Here is a 13,370-nt window from a genome sequence, read left to right on the forward strand (position 1 = left end):
CTTCCTTCCTTCCTCCCTTCCAGATTTTATTCATTTATTTATTTAAGAGAGAGCACAAGCAGGATGAGGGGCAGAGGGAGAGGGAGAATCAGACTCCCCACTGACCAGGGAGCCTTTGGTGGGGCTTGATCCCGGGACTCCAGGATCATGACCTGAGCCAAAGGCAGATGCTTAACTGACTGAGCCACACAGGTGCACCCCCCACCACCACACCTTTCTTCCCTCTCAATGTTCTTTCCCTTCAGGATTCCAGAGCAGGGGGACAGAGCTCCCCCTGGGAAGAGGCTTGCTGGAGTTTAGGAGTGGGGCAAATGGTGCTGTGCCCTGCATTTGGCCACAAAAGAAACTGCCCCACTGGCCAGTTTCGACCCATAGAGGTCACAGACGCTTTGCTAGTCAGGCAAGGGCAGAAATCACCCCTCCCGGCCAGGAGTGCTGGGAAAGATCATTTCAGCGCCTGGCTGCTCTTCTCTCATTAAGACAGCTCGGTTACAGACCTTTCTGTCCTTCAGAAGCTTGGAAAGAACCCTCTTCTCTTGGCTGAGCTCTTTTCTGTGTCTCACATTCTGACCCTCCCCATAGCTCTTCCTTGTCTGGTTTGTGAAAAAAAAATAAAAATACACACACACACACACACACACACACACACACACACAGCTGAGTTCCAGCATGTTTCCCACTCAGACTATCAATAGTGCCCTCACTGCCGATAAACCACGAAGCATCTGGAAAACCATGGGTCAAGTGTTTGGATGTGTCTGGTTATTTGCGGACTCCCTACCCGCCACTTCAGGAGGCCTGGTCCTTAAACTGACTTCTTTCTTTTGCAGTTTCTCTGGCGACGTGCATAAAAGGGCGTGACTCAGTGGGGATTGATTAAACATTTATTTGCTGCTGATATTCTTTACTCTGAATGAGGTTGAGCTATAGATTTTAATTTTAAAATTCTCTTCAGAAGCAGCCCCAACTCATCCCTGGGACAGAATTCCCTTAGAACCAGGTGAAGTTTGGGAGCCTAAAGGCTTTGTTCCAAAAGCTTCCAGCAGAGCTGGGCGGTTGGAAACAACTCCCCAGATCAAGGTTTTCCACAGAAAGTCCCTCCTTCCCACGCCAGCTTCCTCTGTTCCCATCCCTTCCCGCAGCTTTGCTCCTTGACAAAATTCAGCGGAAGTTCCCTGTGGAGTAAGTCTCTAGAAGTCTTCCTACCACCCTGTTTCTTCTCTTTAATGGCTATAAAAATCCAGTTCAGAGGAGGAAAGGTACTAGTCTGGTAGGCCCTGCCTTTGAAGGTACTTCCTGGCGCTGACAGAAGGACAGGCCACGAATACCAGGGACATGACACGTGCCGTCGGAGTCTGGAGCCCCACATCGAGATGCACCCGTGCCTGGCAGGGCTGACCAGGCCAAGGCTGGGCTGCCGTTGGGGTAATAAAGTCCATGAGGCGGCGGGTGGCACACACGCTCCATGTAAGACTGGTTCTCAGCAGAAAGGGTAACTCTAGGGAGTAAGGCCCAAAAATGCAACTTTCTCCCCACAAGTACTTTCCTCTCCTGGCATTTGGCTTTCCTCCAGTGAAGACATTGCCAGACAGAGCCGTCCCTGTGTTTAGCAGATGGCCGGAACGTCTTCAGACTTCCAGAGCTGCCAAGGCTGGGGCGATATACACTGAATCCATAGCCATGAGGACCAGCTCTGGAGTCTATGGACCCTGGGATGTGGCCCCAACCTAGAGCCTTGCTCTCTGTGTCCTGCCGAGGGGCGTTAGGTGCCTCAGGTGGGAAGGGCCGCTGGGGCAGGACCACCGGGGGCGACCTTCGAGAGACCCTCACATCAAAACAGGATGAGATTGGGTTGTTGTCCCTTAAACACCTCATGGGGTTGCTTTTCGGGCCCCTTGCCTCAGTATGTGGTGTGCGAAGGGCAAACTGGGGGTCTGGCCCCGGAAGCCAGGGTCTCATCTCCATCTTCCCAGCCAGGGCAAGTTCAGAGGAAGCCGAGAAAAGTCACTTCACTGATTCGCTTCCACTGATCTTCTTTGGGGACCTGGGGTCTTCTTTCCTATCCTTCCAAGGGGAGGCCCGGTGCCCTCAGCACTGCTCAGCCTCCACGAAGCCCTCCTTCTCGTGGCCCGAGGGCTCGACCTCCGTGTAGGTGGAGTGGTTGGGGTGGTTGCGGAATCTCACTGCTGGCCAGTGGTGAGGTCTCCGCTGCGGGGGGGGGCATGACGCAGAGTCAGTGGGCATGCCCTCACCCACCTGGGACCACCCCCAACCTGCCCCTCCCCCGCCAGGGACAGTGCTGAGCACAGAGACTCTCTTCTCAAGGGCGCTGGGGGCCTCCTGTGAGCTAGGTGGAGTTCAACCCCCCGTCCAGAAGCCCCCCGACCCCCCGGTGGTGATCCTTCCACTGGTGGGAGCCTTGCTGCAAGCCCAAGAAGTCTGAGAGGAGGTCCTTTTATCCCTCATAGCAGGGACTCCAGGACACAGGTGAGAGCCTTTAGCGATGTACCTCGAGGACTCCTGAGACTGCAAAAAGTGAGGCCGTGGGTGAGAGAGGGAATGATCCAAGAGGCTCTGGAACTGCCAAGATAACCCTCCGGACAGGGTAGACCCTGCAGACAGCTGGGGACCTTATGAACGTGCACCTTCCTGGGCCCGTTTCAGACCTGCCCCATCAGTGTTTGTGTGGCTGGGGATCTGCAGTTCCCTGGCGGTGATACCCAGGGAGGCTAAAACTTTAGGCTGACGGGTTAGGGCTTACAAGAAACAGGGACTTCTAAACAAAGAGGAGGAGACCCCCTGCACCTCTGGGTGATCCCTGTCTGGGAGACCTACAGAGGCAGCCTGGCTGGACCACATGCAGAGTTGGGGAGGAGCGGAGAGCAGAGGACAGGGCCAGGAGCTCATGAGCCCTGTGGCCCAAGGAGAAGGGGGCTCTGGCTCTTCTGAATTCCGAGACATTCCAAACCCTAGCACCCTCAGTGAAAGTTCCCAGAGAGAGCAACTCATGATTACTATGTCTTGTCGATTCTGACCTAAACACCCACACAGCAGGCAAAGAGGCAGAGATCTCCGTTCCACTATGGCTTAGAATAAGCAGCCGGCCTAGAATTTGGGGGGTGAGAGACCACAAAGCATTAAAGACTGGCTGCACAGTCCCCAGTGATTTCTCTTGCTTTCCTCTGGGGGCTCTTCTGGTTTCACCAACAGGGGATCGAAAGGCAGATGGGCGTTCTGCAGGACAGGAGGGAGGCAACACTCCTGGGGGGGAATGAGGTGGGGGGGTGGTTAGGGACTCAAAGGATGGAGTCAAAGATGGTTCCTCAGGAAGGAACAGGAGCCGGGCAGGTAGGGGGGAGGGATGAGGCGGAGAGGGGCAGGTGCCCCACGGCTGGGGAAAGGCTGATGCGGAGGCAGACGGCGGAGCTGGGCCCAAATCCTACACTGACCTCGATGAAGAAGAGCGCGGCGTTGGAGGTGGGGTGGCCGTTGATGTAAATCCCAGCCAGGACGATGGCTGCCACCAGGAGGACCGCTAGCACAATGCCCACGATGGTGCCCAGGTGCACGGGGGGGCCCTTGGTCTTGGGGGACAGGTTGTTCTGAAGGCCTGTGGAGAGACCGTTAGGGTAGGGAGTGGCTACCGGGGAACCGGGAAGGGAGGGCCACGAAGTCCTAGGTCCTAGGTTATCAAAGAGAAGTTCTCTCCAACACCCGTGCCACTTAAACGCTTTTCGAGAATTCTCATAGGTTATATGATGGTGAAGAGTTTGGGATCTGAATATTGCTCCCTGATTCAAATTCAAGTTCCATGGTTTATAAGCTGTGTGACCTCAGGCGAATTACATAACCTCTCGGTGCCTCACTTACCACTCTTGTAGAACAAGGACCATAATGATTACCATAATAATTACCTAATCATAATGATTATAACCCTAAGGGTTAAAACCAGATCATTCGCGTCTACTGCTGAAGACCAGGGCTGGTGTCTCAGATGACCTCAGCTATTTTGATAACAAAATGACCATATTTTCACCTGTCACTGTCTGCTACCAGACTGTGGCCTCCTGGAGGGCAAGGACAGTGTCTTCTTATTCATCTCTGTGTCCTTAGCTCTTAGAAAAGATGGCGGGCCCCATGGTAGGAGCTCAATAAAAGAGTGAACCCAGTCCTCCGAGGGCTAATAAACCAGCAGGCAATCTCTGAGAACATTCTGAGCATTTGAAATACATCCCACGGGGAAGGTTGACTATTGCTATAGACTATCAAGCTGGAAGGTCATCTAGTCCAGCCCCTCTCTTGGATGGCTGGAAATAGAGACAGGTGAAGCGATTTGCTCAAGGACAGAGTCAGCCAGCCGCTGACAAGCCTGTATTCCCATACTACCTGGGGTGGCTACTTGCCTCTTCTCCCTACCCTACAGGGATGTGCAGATAATGGAGTAGAAAAGACTGATGAGCACATAAGCAAAAGAAATGCCAAATCCTTTCCTACAGGGGTCGTGGGTGGAAGAGGAATCAGCAGGAGGTGGGGACTTGAAACACACATCCCCATCATTGTCCTCCCCTTCCCTTCTCCTCTGCCCTGTCCCAGGTGGGTGAGGATGTGGAGTTGGCGGCGGGGGGGGGGGGGGGGGGGGGGGGGGGGGTTCCCAGTGCACTGTTAGTGCCCCCTACCTGCCAACAGGTGAGGTGACACACCCCCTGCTGGCCTTCCCGGACCTGGCAGTCAGCCTGCAGAGACCCTGGTGATCTGATAGGGTTTGGGCTGAAGAGCACATGGTGCAGAGTGAGGGGAACGTGGTCCAGTCCCCACTCCTCACTCCCAGCCTACACTCACAATGCACACTCACGCCCACCACCCACAGAGCGGTCATGGCTTTGTCTCTGTGGGGAGACTGGATCACCATGTTGCATCAGTAGCCTCTCCCCACTGTGAGAACCCAAGATAACAATGTCTCTGCCCCTGGAGTTTGGAAGGCATTTCCAGTCCCCCCGTGTGGTGGTTGTCACAAGGGCCCAAGATGACCCAGGGCCAAGAGCAGGGGAGGTGGGACATGTCATGTCACCAGATAGAGAATATCCTTGTACTTAATCTTGGGAAAAAAGGACCCCAATTTCCGGGACCCTGTAAAATGTGGGGTGGACAAGTTTTGTGTACCCTTTGCCCACGCAGGCAGGGAATCTAAGGCAACTCGATGTGGGAGAAGCTGTGCTCCACCCCTCATTGACGGTGAGGCCCAGGGGGACAAGAGGGGCGGCCAACGGTGACAGGCCCCACACTGCCATGCCTGCTCTAGCTCAGCTCTCCCTTCCTCCTCTGGCTCTTTTCAGGGCAGTGAGTAGTCAAGACAGACCTCCGGGAGGTGTCTGGCTGATGAGAAATGTCTAGAGGTAGACACATTCCTTCAATCTAAGTGGGCCCAGGCCCAGGAGCCCAGTGGGAGGTCTGGGAAGCTCAGGCTGCTGTCACTCTCCTCCCCACCCACCTCGGAGCCAAAGCAAAGAGGCCAGGGGACTGCTGCACCCTCTTGAGGGGCGGGGGGTTTCTAAGAGGCTGTGGGTCTGATGGAGAGTGGCAGGAAGCTCTGTACTCACCCTCTCCTCCTGCATAGGGATTCAGCTTGGTGTCATCTTCGAAAAGAAGGAGAGAAGGCATCAGATCAGTGCAATCATTATGGTCTTGGTCACTTTAGGTCCAGATGGGATTTTTAAGGAGGTTTAGTCCCACCCCACATTTTTTTTTAAAGATTTTATTTATTTATTTGACAGAGATCACAAGGAGGCAGAGAGGCAGGCAGAGAGAGAGGGCGGGGGGGGGGGGGGAAGCAGGCTCCCTGCTGAGCGCAGAGCCCGATGTGGGGCTCGATCCCAGGACCCTGGGATCACGACCTGAGCCGAAGGCAGAGGCTTAAACCCACTGAGGCACCCAGGTGCCCACAACCCCACATTTTATGTGGGTTTTTAAAAAAAATTTTTTTTGAAGAGTTTATTTCTAAGTAATCTCTATACCCAATGTGGGGCTCAAACCCACAACCCTGAGATCAAGAGTCTCACGCTGTACCAATTGAGAGAGCCAGGTGCCCCAATCCTTCATTTTAAAGGCAAAGAAACTAAAGCACAGGGAGGGGAGGTGCCTTGCTTCAAGTCACACAGCAGTGTAATGGTGGAGGTCCACAAAGAAGCCAACTTTTCCTAGTCCCGTGTTCATTCATTCAAGCAATATTTATTGGATGTTTACTATGCAGTTGAGCCCTGGGAGTAGGCACTGGGGTTCAACATGGTCTCTGCCCTCAGGGAGTTAACAAGTTGGGGAGAGGAAGTGACATCTAAAACCCAGCATAATGAAGCTCTGACTGGGGGCCTCACCCAGATAAAGTGTGTAAGGACGGAGAGGCGAGACATGGGTTGGGGGAAAGGATTCTAGACAGAAGAAAAAGCATGAGCAAAGGCCCTGAGTCAGCAAGGATTTGGCCAGCTGGGAATAAAAAGCAGGGCAGTATAGCTGGAGGGTGGAGAGGGTGTGAGTAGGGAGTGGTGAGAGATGAGGCTAGGGGCACGGGAGGCTAGGAGGGGCTGAGGAGGGGCCTGCGTTCCAGGTGCAGATCTGCTTGAAGACCTCCCCCTCCTCACCTACACACAACTTGGAGGAAAGATGTCTACACTGCAAGGTGTGTGTCCTGTGGCTTCCTAAATCAGTTCCTATGGTTGACCCTCGCTGTGGCTCTTCCCCACAGGTTGTGGCCACAGCAGCTTTTCTCCCACTCAGCCAAGGCTGGTTCCCAGCTGCCATCTTGCTGGGGGGCATGGAAGGCAAAATGGCTCCCTCATCAGTGGACTGCAGTAGAGTCCCAGGAAGACTCGCACAGTGAGGAAATGCGTGTGGTAGGTATTGAATGAGTGGTCATTTTTCTGAGTCAGTTGTCACTTTTTTTTTTTAAAGATTTAATTTATTTATTTGAGTGAGAAAGGGATAGAGAATGAGGGGTGGGGAAGGACAGAGAGAGAGAGAGAGAGAGAAAAGCAGACTCCCTGCTGTGCAGGAAGCCTGTTGTGGGGCTCAATCCCAGGATCCGGACTGGAGATCATGACCTGAGCTGAAGGGTAGATGCTTAACCGACTGGGCCAACCAGGTGTCCCTGAGTTGTCCCCTCTTGCTGCTAGCGGTGTGCTCTGTTCTGTTCAGCTGCCCATCACATGAGCCCTTCTCTTGCACACGCTTATTCAGGGGGAGGGCCTGGCTCTCCTTGGAATGAAATGCACAGGTTTGTGGCCGCTGCTTGCCACCCAGAGGTCATTCTGGTTCTCTTTGGAGGAGCGCTCAATTGCAAAAAAAAAAAAAAAAAACACAAAGAAATCCAGCCCCCACACCTCCTATGCACCCAGCCCTCTCTGCTCCTGAGCTTGGCTGGTGCCAGAGGGGTCCCCGCACCGACCAGCAGCCCGCTCCCACTAACTCGTCTGCTCTCCAGCTCTGCCCTGGCAAGGTGGGTCCCTTTGGCTGTATCCCCTTCGTTCCCATCTCCCTGTACCCCAAGATAGACCACGCAGGACAGACTCTAACTCCTGGACTGGATTACTCACTTCCTGTCTCTTCCTTATTCTTTTTCATTTAATTCATCTGAGAACAAATGCTCTCAAAACCTGCACTGCACCCCACACCCTGTTAATCCTGGATCATCTTAGAAAAATGGGAGCTACCCAATCTGCCTTGATGTTCACCACTTTGCTATTTTTTCCAGCCCCTCAAATCCACAAAGACCCTTTTTTTTTTTCAGCACTGGAATGCCTGGGTGGCTCAGTTGGTTAAGCATCTGCCTTCTGCTCAGGTCATGATCCCAGGGTCCTGGGAGGGAGTCCCCATCAGGATCCCTGCTCAGCGGGGAGCCGGCTTCTCCCTCTGCCTGCTGCTCCCCCTGCTTTTGTTCTCTATCTGACAAATAAATAAAATCTTTTTTTTTTAAGGTGTTTTTTTTTTTTTTTTTTTTCCCCAGCACCAAGGAAAGCAGTCGAGGGGCAAGATCTCCTCTTTTGAGCTGAATGAGACCTGACTCCATCTCTTCCAGCCTGTGTGACCCTGGGCAAGTCACTGACCTCCCTAGACCTTAGTGTCTTCTCTGAGAAATGGAGATATAACAGAATCAGCGTGCAGGGTTGTCAGGAGGACCAAGTGAGTGTTGATGCCTGAACAATGTTAGCCCATGGTCAGGCCCCTCAGAATGTTAGCTCACAGGGTGCCTGAGTGGCTCAGTTGTTAAGTGACTGCCTTCAGCTCAGGTCATGATCCTGGGGTCCAGGGATCAACCCCTGTGTCGGGCTCCCTGCTTGGCGGGGAGTCTGTTTCTCCCTCGGACCCTCACCCTGCTTGTGTTGTTCTCTCTTTCAAATAAATAAATAAAATATTTTAAAAAAAATGCTAGCTCGCCTATTATTTGCTCCCTCCTCTAGGACTTCCTTCTGGCCAGACCCATGGGTCCATTCTCCAGTTCTTTAGGCTGCAGTGAGAAAGGCAGAGGGGCACCATGGAAAGAACATTCCACCACTTCCTTTGCAGGTAACCCCGAGTAACCAACTTCGCCCCTACGGAGCCCGTTTCCATAGCTACCAAATGGGATGGTGGCTGAATAATGTTTTAAAACATTTGCCTTTTTCTCTTCTCCTTTCCTCTGTTGCATTTGCTCCTTTCAAGCAGGTACATAGCTCCGTGGAGGCGGGACAAGCCCATGTCTTTCTGAGCCTGAGGGCAACAGGCTAACACCTGGAAGTGATGTACTAAAGAAGGATAAGAGAGGAAAATCTGGGAAGGGCCTGCACCGGGCTTCCCCTGATGCTATGTGGTACCTCTGGGTGGACAGACCTCTGGCAGCTTCAAGAACCCAGGCCTTGGGATGGCAGAAGTCCCTGAGGGGGGTGTGGGGGGGGCAGCTAGACCTTGGAGAGGTGGGGATGGAGCATCAGCATTCCTCCTGAACACAGCTGCCCCACTCCGACCCTCTGTCCACACCAGGTCCCAGGGTCAGGAAGCCAGGCTGAGGGGCACCCCTCCCGCTGAGCACGGTTGGAGGAAAATCAGGCAGTCTTTCACTCACGTCTGAGTGTGTGGACTGAGTGTGTGGACAGCTACAAGGCTGCTAAGACCTCCCAGGTTCTGTGAGGACAGCTATTAAGATGACCTGAGGCGGACCATATGACATTCCGAGCCCTGGGCTGGGACGTCTGTCTTCCCCTCGCCACAGCGAATCCATCCCACCGTCCCGACGTGGGCCAGTGCCTGGCTCTGCCTCTCCCCAGGGGCCCTCCTCTGTGAAAGTTGGGCCATTCCTATTCCCTGAGACAATCCCTGTCAGGGATGGTTGCAGGGGCCCCAGGCCTTTCCCTCCCCGGGGCTTCTTCCCCCAGCTGCTCCCCACTCCTGGCTCAGGCCTTACCTTCTGTGGTGAGGCTGTCGATGAAGAGCGAGGAGGAAGTGGTGGTGAGGTCTCCGTCAAAGGGACCGAAGGAGCTGTTGGGGGAGGCCGAGTAGTGGCCTTCGTCCCGGAAGTCCTCACACGTCCTGCCCTCTGCCTGCAGGACAGACCCCGCACCGCTCTGCACTCACTGCCCGCCGTGCAGAAAAGAGCCCTTACTTGGGAGGATGGAGGGGGACCCCTCGTCCCTCAGCGGCCAGAAACCTTCAGATGCCAGTGCACGGCTCAAGGGTGGTAAGCTGGGCCCTGAGGGCACTTACACCTTCCACTTTATCCTGAAAGTGCCTGATCTATCTTACAAGGCAATTTAGCTGACTGCGGCTTCCAATCCTTCCTCGAGGAAGGAGTGGAGATGCCAATCTTACACAAATAAAGCAAATCCGTACGTTCACCACAGCCAGCGCCCCAAGTGGGCTGCTGGACAAGATTTGTTTTCAGGTCATAGAAGGCTCCTCTGGCCTTACTAATAACAGAGGAGGTGGTGAGCGCACAGACTGGGGCCTGGGGCCTTGGCACTTCTGTATCCCACCCGTTGCACGGGGCAGGTCAAGTCATGAAATCTCTCTGTGCCTCAGTTTTCCGCTCTGAGCAGGTGGGGGGGACCAGCCCCCCGGCTCCTGCGCCTGTTCCGATGAAATCAGAGCAAGTGCGGGCAGTGTGCTGTGGAGGGCTCACATGGCAAGAAGGGATGGAGAGGACGAGGGAGAGGAAAAGGATGCCCAGATGAACGGATCTGTCTGGGTCAGGATAAGGTTTAAGAATAGGACGCTCCCCACCCAGAATCAAAGTGTAGAGCATTCTGGAAAACTCCAGCAGCGAGAAGGAACCTGTATGGGATTCTAAAGGGGAGGTGCCCGGAACCATCCTCTTCCCTCCCAGAAAAGCCTGCCTCCAGAGAGCTCTCGAAAATCTCCCAAGTCTGGCCTCACTGGCTCAGGGCAGTCTGAAAGGCAAGGCCCGGATGGAGGGGAGAATTCCGCCAAAAGCCAAAGACACCTTGTGGAGAGCTCCTGGGGGACAGGCCTGCCAGGGCAGCCTGACCGTTTCCCACAAACTGGCTTGCTGAAGCTTCTCACCTCCTGGGCACAGCCGTAGGCCAGCCACTCCTGGCGGTAGCGGTCAAAACCACTGGAGCATCTGCAAGGGGACCAAAAGGTAAGAGGTGTGAAGGACTGACAGAGAAGCCCTCCCCTTCTTTCCCCCGGTCAGTAATAGCTCTCTGACGATAGTGAGGAGGGGGCCGACCTCCCAGGGCTGCGGTGATCAAGACCATGGGGCCGGTGCCCTCAGCACCAGGCAGCTGGGGGATCAGCAGTCAGACCCCTCTTCCCCAATTACGCCAAAGGAAGGGAAGGTGTCTGTGTCATCTCTATCCTCCTTTGGACCCAGCTCCCCAGGACTAAGGCCACATCTACCCAGATGTGTGTGTATAGGGCGTTAGATGGACTGCATGACCTCAAATAAACTTTAAAATTCTCTTGGCTCTAGGCTGCTATGAAATTGCTGAGCACCAGGGAAATCACACAAATGTCTTCTCGGGAAAGCCTCGCTTATTCATAGACAGTCCTCCTCCTTCTTTGCGGAGGGGCCTGCACTTGACAAGGAGAGTCTGGGCTGACGGTGGACGTCAACAGAGTCAGTCAATACCTCCTGTGTGATCATTAAAGGGCAAGAAGGAGGGTCTTGCCAGAGGCTAGGAGAAATTTAAAAAACTGGCTGGTCAGTGTCCCAGGAAAGGACGCCGTGCAGCTCCACTGGGCTGGGAGAGGCCAAGTGCATCCCTAGGGAAGGAGTGGGGGTACGAGGATGAACCAGAGAATGTTAATGTTCTCCGTGGCATCAGGCTCCCATTTCCATTCTTCACTCTGGTGCCAGGGGAAGCCAGCAAGCCCTGCTCTAGCTCTGGGACATCTGCATGGGAAGAAGCATCCCATGAGCCATCAGTGCTGAGAGAAGATTTGTGGTTAGTTAACTTTCTTCCCTAGCATCCGCCCACTCCTCTGCCAAAGACCTGGTGAGGCAGAAGGTTCCTGAGCACTGAGCTGCTTCTCCTGCAGCAGAGGGAGCGGGGACGCACTAAGCCATCCCCACTCCCCCACTCTCAGGTCCTCTGTGTCCACTACTTTGGGGCATGGAGGATTGTGTTAGGGGCTGGGAGCTAAAGTTCCTTTTGAAGCCAAACTAAAGGATTCTTTCAAGGGCTGAGCCTTTGATAATAGGTCTAAGAGCTTCACATTCTAAGCCCTGAGCCAACCAACCCAGATGCAGAGAAAGGCCTGAGATATGGCCACTATTGAGCGCCTCCTGAATGCCAAAGGCCACACCAGCCATGTGCTATTCCTGTCCTCTTTCAGGGGACCCTCACAGTGACTCTGAAAAGCAGGGATTATGGCCCCTCATTCCCTGGGCCAAATCCTGGAGTTAAGGTTACCTCCTAAGGGGGTGGGTTGGGGGTGATGTGGGATGAAAGGAAGACACCAGCCATGGTAAGTGAAATTGTCTAAATCAGATCCAGCCCCAGCGCAAGGAGGGGAAGCTCTGGGAGGCTGCGGAAGGCAGAGTGGGTGGCGAGGAAGGGGAAGCTGAGAACCCACAGGGTGATTGCAAGCAGCTGTGGCGGGGGAGAGTCCCTGGTGGCTGGGCCCTCGGCACCAGCCCTACCTCCTGGCTCTTTGGGGACCCGGGGTCAGCTCTCAGTGGATGCCAAGACTCCAGATGGCTGGCAAGGAGGACCCCGTGCTGGGGTGAGCCCAGGCCCACGGGCATTGGGGGACAAGACTTCGGACCCACATCAGCCTTGCCTTCTCACTGCTGGAGCTTCTCCATCCCAGAGCTGACATGACCACAGCAAAGACCATGCCTGCACTTAAGGCCTTGGCCTCCCCCAACCTGACCAACCCTCATTAAACGGTCACGGTCTCTGGGTTTGGGCGTATGTGTTAAATGGGGATGTGTCCATGCGAGGCTTTTGCTTTCATCTGACCCATTTTGAAGTTCTCATGGCTCAGCTCTGGTTGGACGCTGAGTCATGCGGATTCCAGGGCTCATTTGAGGTCATCTGGGCTATCTCTCCACGCTGAGACAGTGGCTCGAAAACTTGAGAGGTCCAGAGGGGGACCACGCTGTAAAGCCACACACCAGGAGGGACCAAGCTGGGGTCTGCTCTAGGTATCCTCCCTGAGGCTCCATGCCCTTCGTGCACGGGACCCTGGACACTTTGCAAAAACGCTCTTTGGTAGTTGAGAAATTAAAATGATGGCATGTTCCTCACCCACTTTTCCCCGGGCCCACATCACCACAGAGCCCATTTTATGGGGAAAATAAATTGAGGCCCCAAGAGAGTGAGTAAGAGCACAGCTGATGGGAAGAAAAACACCCTGGAGCCCCTCTTCTCCTGGCCTGGGCTATGCCTTGTGCTGGGCAGGCCGCCTGCGAGGGCGGCAGCTTCTATTTCTGCACCAGGATGTTTGAAAGGAGCAAAGGAAATACTGACAGGTGCCCCACAGCTGCATGGAACGCAGAGACTCTGTAATTTGCAATTTTCAAGATTGCCTCGGAGGCTCTCGGAGTTCACAGGGCTTCCCACTCTCATGAGAGCCTCAGTCCCCAGAGACATTTTTGCCCCTTCCTGCTATTTATTTATCTTGGACAGGAGAACAGGGCTCAGATTCTGAGTCTAATCTGTGAGGAAATGATTTCAGAACAAGGAGTGGAAGATGAGTTGGATTTAAGAACTTTATCCCTGCATCCAAATGTCATACGGAATTTTCCCTATTTCCAAAACCAAGAAAACACAGTTTTGTAGCCTGCCCTAACCTTCCACAGATGCCTGCAATTTCCATAGCCCCAATTTTCAGGAAACTCCCTTGCAGCCTGACAAAGATCTTCAGGAGGGGTTTTGGGG

General features: G+C 54.1%; 1 protein-coding gene across 2 annotated transcripts in view; it reads right to left on the minus strand.

Moving 5' to 3' along the window:
* Positions 1–1,437: 1,437 nt before the first annotated feature.
* PLXDC1 (plexin domain containing 1) overlaps positions 1,438–13,370 on the minus strand; it is a 54,977-nt gene continuing 43,044 nt past the window's right edge. For both annotated transcript variants that reach the window (XM_032871468.1, XM_032871469.1), the window contains 5 exons: positions 10,543–10,603; positions 9,428–9,563; positions 5,598–5,633; positions 3,450–3,610; positions 1,438–2,208 (listed from right to left, as the gene is read on the minus strand). In XM_032871468.1, coding sequence (XP_032727359.1) covers positions 2,089–2,208; positions 3,450–3,610; positions 5,598–5,633; positions 9,428–9,563; positions 10,543–10,603 — 514 coding nt within the window. In that variant the 3' untranslated portion in view covers positions 1,438–2,088. The remainder of the gene's footprint in view (positions 2,209–3,449; positions 3,611–5,597; positions 5,634–9,427; positions 9,564–10,542; positions 10,604–13,370) is intronic.

This window comes from Lontra canadensis, unplaced genomic scaffold (genome assembly GCF_010015895.1).
Source record: "Lontra canadensis isolate GAN:19392208 unplaced genomic scaffold, GSC_riverotter_1.0 scaffold43, whole genome shotgun sequence".
Classification (NCBI taxonomy): Eukaryota; Metazoa; Chordata; class Mammalia; order Carnivora; family Mustelidae; genus Lontra; species Lontra canadensis.